This window comes from Gekko japonicus, unplaced genomic scaffold (genome assembly GCF_001447785.1).
Source record: "Gekko japonicus isolate JY-2015 unplaced genomic scaffold, Gekko_japonicus_V1.1 scaffold4118, whole genome shotgun sequence".
In the NCBI taxonomy this organism is placed as follows: Eukaryota; Metazoa; Chordata; class Lepidosauria; order Squamata; family Gekkonidae; genus Gekko; species Gekko japonicus.
Genome location: NW_015168163.1, coordinates 77,248 through 91,224, shown reverse-complemented (window position 1 = coordinate 91,224; position 13,977 = coordinate 77,248). Strand labels below are relative to the sequence as shown.

Here is a 13,977-nt window from a genome sequence, read left to right as displayed (position 1 = left end):
GGAATGCACAATGATTTTTCCTACATTTCCCATTTATTAATAAAATTCTGAAACAGAAATGTAGGGAGCTCAACTGTGTTCAGTTGTACCTTTCATGCTAATGTAACTTTGGGCATTTGCAACACACCTTACACTGGATGACATACATTTATTAAATATCTTCACCCTACCTACACTGCTTAATGCTATGTTCTTTGGCTTCATATGGAACAAATAGATCAAATAGCAATTTATTTTTATGAGCAAGCAAAATATTAGTAGTACAGATACACTCAAAACTCCTGCACTAAAGTAAGATAAATGCATTTCATTTATTCCTTTGCTAAGATTTCCAGATTTTGAACAGCAGCAAAGCTATTCCATATCTAGCATCATGCAGGAAAACAGCTTCCATTTCTCTGAACTGAACAGTGATTAATGTAGACATGGGTTATTATGAAGCTGATAAGTTTTTCCCCTGAGTCGTTTGGTAATCGTTTTGCCTTTCTTCTATATGTGACACTTTCTGGCAGATGAACAAGCTTCACACTTCCACTTTTAGATTTGTGATCAGAATGGCCCATATATCTGAAGTATTGTAAGCAAGTATATTGGGTCTTATTTAGTTTAGATTGTGATACTAATAGTTCACATGTTATATGACTGTACAGCCTTGCTCACTTGAGACAGATGCAAATGAGAAAGAAGTATGTGGCAAAGTTGGAAGTTACTCTGCATCCAGCGTGGTTTCTGTGACTAAACAAAGAAGCATGCCCACTTTTAACTGTTTTAAGGTTTTACGCATACTTTTGACATACACAGAACCACAGAACTTTTAAAAGTGCAACTTTAGCATGATTATTCATCTATTGAAATTAATATGAATGTACCATGTAAATCGGAAAATCCCCGTTGTAGTACCTGCCACAGTATTATTAAAAGACAAACAGTAATATTGTGTCAAAAGAACTTTGGACATTTTAAAAGAGAACCTATTTATAAACATGGTGCAATAGCAATGATTATCGTTTTGGAGCAGTAGAAAAGAGCAAGAGTCCAGTAGCACCTTAAAGACTAACAAAATATGTGGCAGGATAGGAGCTTTTGTGAGTCACTAGCAGTGACTCACAAAAGCTCCTATCCTGCCACATATTTTGTTAGTCTTTAAGGTGCTACTGGACTCTTGCTCTTTTCTACTGCTACAGATAGACTACTATGACTACCCATCCTGAGCTATCATTTTGGAATCACCCTTGAAAATAGGAACTAGAGATCTGTTAAGCAAGAGGCTTTTAGTTAATTTTTTGCATGATGAATCAGAAGGCAGAAAGGCAAGGGAAGTAATGTGGTTAGGACTTTTTAGCTTATTGTCTTAGTAGTCATTCTCAGTCATATGAATCCTATGAAACTGTTGCAATTATTTAAAAATGCAATCTAACTCACATTTAAACACTAGGAGCCACACTAAGCAAATGCCAAGTCCCTGAACAACCCACATATTGAAATGTATTTGCTCTCCTATCAAAAATTGATATCCCTTCACTATTGTGGACCTCACAAAAGTAGGCTCTAATAATCAGACCATTTTATTGAGAATGTTATGTACAAAACAAGAACATAAATTCAATATCATAACCTCAAAAAATTAGGGCCATCATGCATCATTCTTATGAATAACTAAGACTAGAAAATGGATAAGGAAGGACATCTAATATGAGAGGCTGAGTTTTCCTGTGTATAAAGCTGCTAGCTGTTAACCTCACTGTTCAACTAGAGGCAAAAATATAACATCAGTGGTGGCAGATCTACACATAAGTTTCTATAAATATCTAAAGATAAGCCCATATGCAATTGTTATCTATGTGCCATGCTTCAAATATTGATAAGAGTTCTATGGTCTTCAATCAATAATTTTACTGGAGGTGGGCATTTATTTTTCCCATGTTGCAATATAAGTATTTTCGCTATAGTAAAGGTACAAGTAATTAGACTCAACTTTCTTGCACTTCTGTATCACCTGTGAGAAGAAGTGCTCTCTGAAGCTCATGTAGTTGGCGATCTACAAGTTTCCTAGAGTGTTGGATATTTAGGAATGGCTTTTTAACTTTTACTACTTTCTCCTTCCTGTATAGAAGTACTGTTTGGGTTGCTTAGTAATAGGTGCAGCACATGACTTTAGTCATCCTCCACCTTTTCTACAGTCCTGGGTATCTGCTGCTGCTTATCACCACCATTTTCAGGATCTGATGAAATTAACAAGGCTGGGGAAAGCTTTATCATTTTAAAGCCAGGGAATAGGTCATTTGCTAAATTCTACACAATGCAAAAGCTAACAGAAGCAAGACATAGAATCTTTAAGTTACACTGGGGCAAAATTCTAGCGAGATGGTAATCTGTATTAAGATCCATAGTGCTGAAACATAGCCATTTTATTTTGTTGTTTGGGGGACTGGCACCTTCAAAAATTTTCTTTGTTGAATATGAAGTGTACTCCACGGGGATCAGCTTCTGAATTGCTAATGCTTATCTTATTTAAGGTTGTAGCCAAGGCTTCAGGTCCACATAGGAAAACCCCAATCCTTGAACTGTTGGGAAAAGAAAGGATAAAGTTGCAAGTGCTAAATATTGTTTCAGCAATTTACGGAAGAAAGTTAACTACAGTTGTGATACTGAGAGCCTCTATTACAAGGCCCAACATTAGAACACTTTAGAACCAAAAACACCCATGAAGGTTGTCTGACAAGTGATGTTAGTGTTTTTAAACTGTAAAGATTTTGCTGTGTGTGTGTGTTTGTGTGTGTGTGTTTCTGTAAGCTGCCCTGAGCCTGCCTTGGTGGGGAGGGTGGGATACAAATTAAATAAATAAATACAGCCCACTGGCATCAAAAGCAACATACTGTGATCTAGTGGGACTGCAATTTGATTTAGCAAAACAAAGAAGCTACATATATAAAGTGATCATATATCCTGTCATATGTTGTTGTAGTCATCAAGAGGACTATTTATCCCATGATCCAATGTTTCAGCAATTTTTAGTATTTATTTCTTGGTTTAAAAGTACATGGTTGGATCCAGACTGAACTGGCAATTTCTACCATTGCCCCCTTCACATTGCAGACATCCCTCATGTAATTCCTCAGGGCCCCCTCTCCACTTGGGGCAGCATTTCCTAGATAGTAGCAAGTTGCTATGAGAGGAAGAGAGGAAAGAGGGAGGAAAGTTCCATTCCACCACTGGGAAAGTTAGTCTGCATCCAAACTACAATCTCATACATCGTTACGAGGTTCAATGACTGAAACATTTCTTAACCTTATCTCAAAACCTTGGTCAAGACCACTGATAATGTCATCCTGCAGTACTTTAACACAGCTTTTGGGAAGTAAATCCCATTGAAATTAATAATACTTCTATGTGAATGTGGCATAATATTGTGGCATAATATTGTGAAATTCCCACCAGGATAGTTGCTACCCTGTTAAATGAAATACATCTGTTTGTGAGGACTAGTTAAAGCCATTTAATCAATTTGAATATGATCCATACAAAATTTTGTGATTTCCCATCAAAATTTTGTGATTTCCCACTGAAATTGGTCAGACACAGAATTCCTTTCAAAACGTAATCATTCCGGATTACTGTGCTGATGATCATACTGTTACGGTCAGAATTCAAGCATGTCTGTCTCTCCAAACCACAATGAACTAGATCCTATGAATGTCTTCTGCTCGCACAGAGCCTTCCTCCAGCACAAAGAGCCTTGCACTGGCAGAAGAGATATGTACCACCAGAGTAGGCCTCTTTGTGCCACAGGGAGGCTCCACTGCTAGCAGGATGGATTCATAGAATTCCTACTGTCATATGCAATGGCTCTCCTTGTCAAACATGAAAAGAGCAGGGTGGATTTAGATTATCTCATGTGTGTCATTGCAAAACTGGTTATTTCCCAGTCATTCCCTGGTGAAATTTCTTGTTATGTAAGCCTGGTTTTTCAAGCTTGCCTCAAAAACTAAAGGACTGAATATCAGCTGAATCCTTTAGAATCAACACATAGTGAAACACAGTGACTCACTCACAGAATAAAATTAATAGTCTTCTGCAAGTGCCATGAAACCAATTTACCTGGGGTGCTGATTTGCAATCATTTTGAACTCATTTTCCCAATTTGGTCTGCCATACAAGGTTTTCTGTTTCAAACCAGTGATCACATCTTTCTCTTCATCATGATGCACTGTAAAGTGAGTAGCCTAGAGGAAGAAAAAAAGGTTCAAGCTATATTTTGGTACAAGAAAAGTGTAGCATCCACTGAGGTTGATGGCAGACTGCTGAGAGGCACTTCCAAAGAAACAGGGCTGTACAGCTGACACACACAGCAGAATGACATTGAATTCCAGCAAATGAGCTATTATGAGAGGCAAAGAACTGAGGAAGGGCCTTGATATTTTGCAACCCCACCTGGATGCATTGTCTAACTGAATCTAATGACATTTCCACACGTGTGATTTGCTTCAGGGTCAATGCTGTTAGGGTCCCCGTCCCCCCCGCTTCCCCACATTTCATGCACCACTCAGGTTTTCCTCAGTGTTTCTGCTATCTTTCCCGATCAAACCTGTTTTGCTAGAAGTTTGGGAGGAAACTGAAGTAAAGCCAAGCTGGTAAGAAGGTCTAGATTTTCCTGGTCCTGTCCACACAACAGTCATTTTCCCTGCTCATGGGGTGGAGAAACTGGATAAAGAGAGCTTTTTTCTCCTTCTCCAATAATACTAGAACTTGGGGCACCTCATGAAAGAGTTGGTACATAGGCTCAGAACAGATAAATGGATAATTAACCTATAGAATTCACTGCCAGGGGAGGTAATGGTGGCCATGAGCATAGATAGCTTTAAAGGGGAGTTAGACAGATTCATGAAGGAGAGATCCATCAATGGCTACTAGCCATGGTGTCTGAAAGGAGCCTCCATATCCAGAGGCAGCAAACCTCTGAATCAGGGGTCATTTCGTAGAAAAAGAGCTAGGGGAACTCATTAGCATAACGCTCTGAATACCAGTGCTGGGAGACAGTAGCAGGGGGCAGCCTTAGAAACCTTTTTAAACTGCTAATTCCTTTTCCAAGAAAAATGATATTATCTTTAAGTCCTTGAGCACATCTCTGAATCTTCATAAGTACAAATTTTTCACAACACAATGCATTGGATACAATTAATTTCGTTCCTCTAAGTACCAGTCTTCTTGTGATTGGGAAAGCCTTCTGCTGAATGGAAGCCAGTTGAAGACGGTCAGAGCATCCAACACATTAAGCACTATTTCCATTCAGCAGTCTAAATAATGTTGAAGAGCAAAAATGTAACCGTTTACCTGAGATTCATCCCAGCCTGTAAGATAGATATTGTAGCTGAGAAATGCTGCATTGTCCCTATCCTGCATTTGATTCTCCAGTGACTGCAAGAGGTCAGCAAACCATTCAAAGGCATGCGTGTCTCTGCAGAGCCAATAGAAATAGATCTGGAAAGGATAAAATTGAACACATTAGATTATCTGTTAGGCTAGGTGGTTTAATTTGCTTATCTGAGGTTAACTGAGGAGCTGGATAATGAACAGATTGGCCATTTCCTGGTGAAATACTGTCCTGGAGGGTGGCTGTCAATTTGAGCAAAGGAGAGAATAATTTGGCCGTCATCTCTGCCAGAAGGGCTCCTTTGCTTACACCCAACTGTTGGTACTGCAGATGGAGACATCCAGTGCCTCCTCCCACACTGCTGCTGCCAGATCCAGGTCCAGTGGGCCTCCCCTGAGGCAGAAGAAAAAGGGTGCTCCACCTGTCACCACCACTGCAGGGACCACTCAGACCTGGCCAGCAACAATGCAGGAGGAGGCAATGAGCAAGCTGCACCATTTGTCATTGTTGCAGGTTGAGTGAGCAGCCCTTGTGGGGGCAACCCTGCTTTTGGTCCATTTTATGACCCAGTTCATCCCTGAGCTGGATGCTTTTAAAGCTTGAGAAAGCATTGCTCCATCTTTCTTCATTTTGCCTTCTTCTAAACTCTGGTGACATAACGGATGGTGCATTGAGTTATTTAAAAAAAACACATGACGTTTACTAGCCTATAATAATGAACTTTTCATGACATTGGAGTGACAGATTCATAAAGTCCTTGAATACAAATATATTTCTTTGGGAGAACCCACTGCTGACTGAGATAGAGTTGAGGACATTGCTATGGCTTTCTATTCATGGAGGTAGATATGAATGCATCTGCACCAAAAAAAGGTCATGCCGTATTGCCACCTTTTGCATGCAGATACATCTGGATCAAGGGCAAGACTTGAGTCCAACAGCACCTTAAAGGGTGTGAAGAAATGCATGTTTTCTTTGGAGGTTTGAAATGAGCAAAACCTTCACTCTGAGTTTTAAGCTTTTTCTCTGTCTCTGGGCAGAGAACAGGCAGGAAGGGGAGGAAGTCAGTTCAAATTGCTTTCCAGATTTACTTCAGTCCACCTTCATACAAATGCTAATAGGTCTAGCTAGAGACAATTGGATGGGCCAGTCCTGTCCCCCCTGCCCAAGCAGGGAACAGAGACTTGAAAGAATCAAGGCTGCGATCATACGCACAATTAGACCCGACATAGGTGCGAATGCCGGGCAAATTTAAAGGGCGCAATCAGACAACAACATCTGGGAAGCACCCCGCAGCCATCAGCAACCTGTTCTGCTTCACCGCAGAAGCGGAGTTAAAAGACACTGGGGAAAATCCGGTAGTTAACGGGTTGTGATGGGCCACGGATGGACTTTCCTGTGTCTGATCGCTCCAGTGCGCTCTCGTGGCATCAGGATGGTCTGATCAGGCCATCCTGACTCCGTGCTGTTGGTTTTTTCCCCCTTCGCAGAATGCGCATCATCACAAACTCCATAGGGAGCCCTTGGTGCGGAGGTGCGATTCATTGATCCCTCAGTTAAGAGCATGGGGACAAAATGGCACACATGCAAAAAAAGACTCACCCACCGTTGTGTCTGATAGCGCACTGACAGACTGCGCCTACAGCTTCAAAGGGAAGTGTGATAATGCAACTGTGGGTCAAATTCCCCTGGAGGAAATAGCCTCCCCCCATTTTTTCTGGTGTGTGTGACTGTAACCTAAGACTTGAAAGACTTCCGGAAGAAATTTCTGGAGATTTCAGGAAAAGCTTCCTTGACCTGGCCTGACCAAGTCAGTGGGAAGGGAAAGGGAGAAGATAAAACTCCTGGAAGCAAGAAGGAAGCTCTCTTTGGTGCTGAGTCCATCAGAGCAGACAGAACTCTTAACTGAGGTCTGGAGTAGGTGGCCATTACAATGTGCTGGCCTACACAGCAGAGGGAAGTTGCAAGGAAATGGGAACTCTGTAGAGATGTATAACATTCTAAGCTAAGGGGCCTGTTCTATATTTTAACATCTGATGTGGCATGCATAGAGAGAGGGACAGAGGAATTGTGTTTTACCCATTTCTTCTGAATTCCTTGCTTAATCTGGTGCTGTGCTAAAAGTATGCTTGTGAACATTTTCTTTTTAATAAATTATAAATTTTGATGCTGGTAGTGGTTTTTTGCACCACATAGACCTCCACCATCTTGGACATGCCATTTTAAAAGGAATGCCAGGAGGAAGGCAGTCAGTTGGCAAGCGGCTATTCCTCCAGGGGCACACAAGGCAGTAAGCAGTCCCTGTGGTGACCAGGTGCTGGGCAGTGGGAGATACAGAGGCCAGGCCTCAGAACTTGGAAGGGAAGCTGGGAGTCCTGACCCTCCCAGCAGGCAATTCCTTACAAAGGTCAGGTGGTGGCAGTGATTACCTGAGAGAGAAAGAAAAGCCTCTCCAGGTGTTGGGAAAACCTTGGAGGGCAGGGTGGAACAGGGCCTGCTGCCTGGAGCAGGACTGTTCCACCACAAAGACCAACAAGATTTCCAGGGTATAAGCTTTCAAAAGTCAAAAGTCCTCTCATCGGGGCCATCACTAATTTAAGGTGCTAATGGACTCAAATCTTGCTCTTCTACTGTAGACCAATATGGCCACCCACCTGATACTATATGGATCAAGGGTTTGTATTTATTTATCTATTTAAAATATTTACAATCCCATCTCTCTCCTGAACCAGTTGGGATCCAAAACAAGTTCCAATCTTCCTCTGCGTGCACTGTTAAATGTTAGGAAGCAAGTGTGGAGATATTTGAGGTCATACCTTTTTGAGTCTTAGGTTAATGGCATCATTGCAGTATTTGTACCATACAGACTTGAGGACTGATGCAAATGGGGTGACTCCAATGCCAGCTCCAACCAACATCACCGTTTCATAACTGAAAACATCTTCACTAGCAGTGCCAAAAGGTCCATCTACAGCCATTCTATAAGGGTTGGTAAGAGGTGATAAAGATACAGTTAACATTCAGTGGTCAATTCCATTTGGTAGTCCTGGCTCTTGAATGTCCTGGGTACTTACGACAGTCCTGATTATTTAAGAAGTCAGTGCGTAGTCTCCTTCTAAGGATGGGCTATGGTTTGGACCAGGGCTTTTTTTGTAGAAAAAGCCCAGCAGGAACTCATTAGCATAATAGGCCACACCCAACAGCAGAAACTCATTAGCATATTAGGCCACACTCCTGACAGCAAAGCTCATTAGCATGTTCGGCCACACCCCCACGTTACCAGAACTGTGGTCATCCAGCCACACCCACCTTTTGCTTCTTATTCTGTTTACCTTGCTTGTTGTCAAAACCCAGGGCTTTTTTTGTAGCAGGAACCCTTTGCATGTTAGACCACACACCCCTAATGTAGCCAATCCTAATGAGTTCCTGCTGTTGAGTGTGGCCTACTATGCTAATGAGTTCCTGCTGGGTGTGGCCAACTCGGGAGCCAGCCGGGACTCCGTTCCTGTGCGTTCCTGCCCAAAAATAGCCCTGGATTCCACAAACCACAAAATAAACTCAAGCTAAATGGGGAAGTAAGTTGAAACAAACTCATATTGACTTTCTCACAACATTCCCATTTTGGAGGAAAATATTTTTATGAGCCAGCAAGGAGAAAGACATGGGGGGCACGGGCTGTGGCTCATTAGAAGTGCATCTACCTGGCATGCAGAAGGTCCCATCTCCAACTAAAAGGATCAAGGCGATCTGAAAGATCACCACATGAGACCTTGGAGAGCTGCTGTCAGTTTGAGTAGACATGACTGAACTTGGCGCAGTGCTCTGATTCAGTATAAACAATATTAAGAAACAACCCTGAAACAATAAGTAAGCAATGTAAACAACTACATTAACATCAACTTATACCACAGAAAAATCATCCATAGGTTTAATAGAAAGACTCTTAGTAAGGTGCAACACTCAGTTCAATCATAGTCCAATAAAGGTACAATGAAAAATAAAGTTCACTGATATTTGAAATGCTCTGTGCCACCAATTAGTCCATTCAGAATATGTAAATAGAGACTTTTCCAAATAGCCCAGCTTCAAACGTAGAGATGTGATAAATAACAAATTGTTTACTTTGCAGGAGGACGCTGCGCAATTTCAGGGACACTCCCATTCTGGATAATGAATCCTGCCAACCTCTGAGTTAGTTTCCATCACTGCATTATCAAAGACAGAACAGAATATGTTGTCGAAGGCTTTCATGGCCGGAGTTCATTAGTTGGTGTAGATTTTTCCGGGTTGTGTGGCCGTGGTCTTGGCATTGTAGACCTTGACACAGAGAGTATTCCATCTTTCTGTGTTATTCCTCTGAGGATGCCAGTCACAGTTACTGGTGAAACGTCAGGTTCTACAATGCCAAGACCACGGCCGGAAAATCTACAGCAACTAACAGAACAGAATATATTCCTATGCATCCATTTCTTGCCACATCTCACAAAATGTCATTGACAGCTGCTTTCAGGCACAAGGCTGGCAGGATTCATTGTACCTTTTTTGGAGTATGATTGAACTGAGTGTTGCGTCTTACTAACAGTCTTTCTGTTGAACCTATGGATGGTATAAGTTGATGTTAATATAGCTGTTTACATTGCTTACTTATTGTTTCACAGTTGTTTCTTATCCTTGTTTCTACTTCTTTCCGTGATACTCTCCATTGTTATACTTGATTCAGTATGTCAGCTTCATGAGTTCATAACTTCAGTTACTGTGATGCAGATTTTTTAAAAAACTGCTGAATTACCTTATGATCCTATCTGATAGGCTGAATACAGATGGACTCTTGCACAAGGATTATAGTACTGTTGCAATTCACTTCCTTGTACCAGTACTACTAAGGAGCTGCGGTGGCTCAAGTGGTTAAGACGCTGAACTGCAGGCTGTGGAAGGTCAGTAGTTCAGCAGTTTGAGACCTGAGTTGCCGCATGATGGAGTGAGCTCCCATCTCTAGTTCCAGCTTCTGCCAACCTAGCAGTTCGAAAGCAAGAAATTGCAAGTAGATAAATAGGTACCACTTCGGTGGGAAGGTAACAGCGTTCCGTGCGCCTTAGTGTTTAGTCATGCTGGCCACATGACCATGGAAATGTCTTCGGACAGCACTGGCTCTTCGGCTTTGAAACGGAGATGAGCACCGCAACCCTAGAGTCGGACTCGACTGGCTTTTGAGCAAGGGAACCTTTACCTTTACCTTTACCTTTTACCAGTACTACAACTCAAACCCAGTACTAGGGCAGGTTGCCCTTGTATGCTACAAATGAACCATATAGAGCTCATTGTTCAATTTGATGGCGGTTGCCCTTGTATGCTACAAATGAACCATTGTTCAATTTGATGGTGGTAAGTATGGAAGATGCAAGATTCTGTTTTGCTGTCTTGCAATAGCATCCTATGGACCTTTTTTGCCCCTGGGGACTTTGTAGGTCTACATAACCACACACTGGGCAGTGTAAAGCAATAGAATATTTTTGGGAAGTAGGACAGTGCTTTGAGGGATAAGACTGAATATCAACTATAATCGGGGGTTGCATTATAAACTTTTGTCTTATAAATCCATTGAGGAGAAAGGCAGAATATAAATAAATCAGTAGCTTATGTCACTATTTGCACTATGTCAGCTTAAGCTAACAATTTTTTTTTTTTTGCAAAATTTTCATAGCGATTATATTTTGGACCTACTTTGGCAGCTTCCAGGCATCCTGGAATTCTTGTTTGTCACATCCACAAACATTAAACAAGCCTTCTGTCCAGTCCCCTACAATACGTATGTGAATGCTGAAGTAATCCTCTTCAGGGGCAGAAGTCAGTGTGAAAGGGTGCCACTCCAACATGGACACGGCAGGACACTTGACAAAAATGTACTGCCCAACTTCCATCCTGAAGCCCTTCTTCTTCATCTGGAGCTCAATGGTTTTGAAGGGGTGAATGACAACCTATGGCACAAGAAAGGAAACACCTTTAGAAATCCCTTAGAGCAGTCACATCTTGCTTCAGGCCAACAAGCTTAGGGTGGATGAACTTTGCAAAACCTGGCCCTCAATTAACTCCAGGATTGATTTTTGTTATTTAAAGGTCCTTTAAATTACAGTTCTGACATATTAATCCTTGTTATAGTTTTTGTTTCTTGCTTATTTTATATATATAATACTTTATTTTACTTTTATATGATCTATAAGCTCTAATGTTTGTGTATAAATGGAAAATGTTTTAAAAATAATTAATTTTAAGGACCTAGAAAAAAATGACGTCCAAGGAATACCAAGGTTGTGTTACTGAGGCAGGCAATGACAAACCACCTCTGAACATCTCTTGACTTGAAAACCCTACAGGTCACCATGAGTCAGCTGTGACTTGATGGTACTTTCCTCCACCACCAGAAAAAAGGTCCATATATCACGAGTCATTCACTTGGAATTATGTTTTGTCAAAAGAGTAAGTCAAATCAAAGAATTCCTCTAAAACTTTTAGTGCTGCATGTTTGATCTACTCAGACACAGTAACATAGATACATTGATGGCTTGGACATCTTTTTTCACTTTCAGGTTTCATGTTTTCCTGCATGAATATTTTAGATCCACAGCTACAGAATCCATGTTTAAGGCATATGTTTAGATTTTGATCTACCTTATCCTTGAAACCTCAGGAGAAGTAGCAACATTTAGCAATATGTTATAACTTAGATTGTATGGTCCTGATGAACACATGGTTATAGGCAACTCCAGTGGCCAGAGAAAGTGAATGAAAATGCACATGAAAACTACAGTGTCCCCACTTCACATGGTGTAATGGCAGCAGCGTTAACCTTGATCCTTGGATGACTTGTTTTGGATGTGCACTGGGATGTTGATAAGCATCAAATGACCCTTGTTGGGTGGGGCCATACATATACATAAACATGCACTCTCACTTATCTCCTCCTTAATGGAGATGCACTTCCTTCCCTGTTGAATGAACTCTTGGTTATATTTGTGGTCCCCTTAGTGAGGAAGAACTCTCAGTAACCTAGCAACCAGGGTAAGTTCATCTCTTTTACATAACTGTGTGTCACGAAGAGGAAACAGAAAACAAGGGAGGGTAAGATTTAAAGGGCAAGTATCACACCTCGCTCTTGCACTATCCTTAACTCTAACTCGCCTTCTTGGATGTCAGCTGTTCTCAGGCAAAAAGATCATACTGGATGGCATCATATGAACTGATCTTATGTCAGAGAGATTTTTGGACTAGATTGCTAACTACTACAGAGGACTAGAAATACCTTAGGATGGGGTTTCAATGGTTCAGAAGTGATGTCTGTCACATTAAACTGTATATTGCCTATAGCCCAGAGGTTCAAACTTGTGGTTTTGATTACTAGTCAAGCAAACTTGTGGTTGTCAACAAACTCTCTTTCACTATGTGCTAGTTCTCTATGTGAAGGATGTTTCTTTAACTAGGGAAGCATTTAAGCAGAAAAAATCCACTCATACCACTGTCTGCAATGGGATAATTTCAGGAACTGTGTATCACAATCTGTCCAAAAGTGCAGCTTGGCTCTCAGCCTTGAGTGTAATGGTCTTCTGGAGGAATTGAATCCTCATGCTAGAAATAGGCCATTTAAGTAATCCAAAATGGAAGAGAGGAGAATGATATAAACTAGATTGGGTCTCCACTTGGGAGAAAAACAGGGTATGAATGAAGTAAATAACCAAATATTTTCAGCTGGTAAATCACATTAGAACACAGGGAAGGAAGAAACCTCAAAATTAATAGAACAGAATATGTTGTGTTTTGCCATAGGGGGGAAAAATCTTGCTTCATGTGTTGCCTGGGTCACTATGACTGAGTAAATTACATCCACCATCCCCTGTTCTACTTACTAGAGCTGCTAAGAGACAGAAAGAAGAGAAATAGTATTGTTTATGTCCTGTAGGTTTCCTGATGACCTTGCTTCTCATTCCCAGAGAAAGAACACCTGCTTCTCTTCTGTATTTCCCATCCAACTTTCCAAGCTTTCCAGGAGCGAGAAGGAATGTTGCATGTCTATAAAATTAGTGTGATTGTGGAATCCAAAGCACCTGTGAATCAAACCTGTGAATCCTCCTGTGAATCGATTTAGGATTGGATCCTTTACATCCCATTTACCCCCAAGTCCAGGCTGATCCTAGAATTAGCCTTTTCAGCCTTGCTGTGAGTCTGCTCTCTCTCCACTGGCCCATCTGCAAGTTTTCTAAAATCATTTGGAAGCACTGAGAGGTCTCGCTAGAACTGTAAGGCTTCTGAGCATGCACAGCAGTGGTCATGCCACGAGCAGATACCCTCCAGTTCCGGATCAAGATGGGTAGCCATGTTAATCTGTTTGTAGCAGTAGAAAAGAGTAAGAGTCCAGGAGCACCTTAAAAACTAACAACATTAAAGACTACAGTTCCTGCAATCCTAACACCCTCTTACCTTTGATAAGGGCACAAAGAAGAAGGGCTGAAAGGAATGTGACAAAATCTTGAGGGTTGTGATTGGGTGGGTCTGATTTAAAGTAAGATTAATTTTTAGACTGCCATTTGATGTTTTTCAAATCAATCTAATTTAAT

General features: G+C 41.2%; 1 protein-coding gene across 1 annotated transcript in view; it reads right to left on the bottom strand.

Annotated features, from left to right (window-relative positions):
* Positions 1-1,561: 1,561 nt before the first annotated feature.
* Positions 1,562-13,977, bottom strand: part of LOC107113619 (cytochrome b-245 heavy chain) — a 37,953-nt gene continuing 25,537 nt past the window's right edge. Inside the window, exons 9-13 of the mRNA XM_015414964.1 lie at positions 11,093-11,346; positions 8,188-8,350; positions 5,332-5,478; positions 4,099-4,223; positions 1,562-2,564 (exon numbers count right to left, since the gene is read on the bottom strand). Coding sequence (XP_015270450.1) covers positions 2,438-2,564; positions 4,099-4,223; positions 5,332-5,478; positions 8,188-8,350; positions 11,093-11,346 — 816 coding nt within the window. The 3' untranslated portion in view covers positions 1,562-2,437. The remainder of the gene's footprint in view (positions 2,565-4,098; positions 4,224-5,331; positions 5,479-8,187; positions 8,351-11,092; positions 11,347-13,977) is intronic.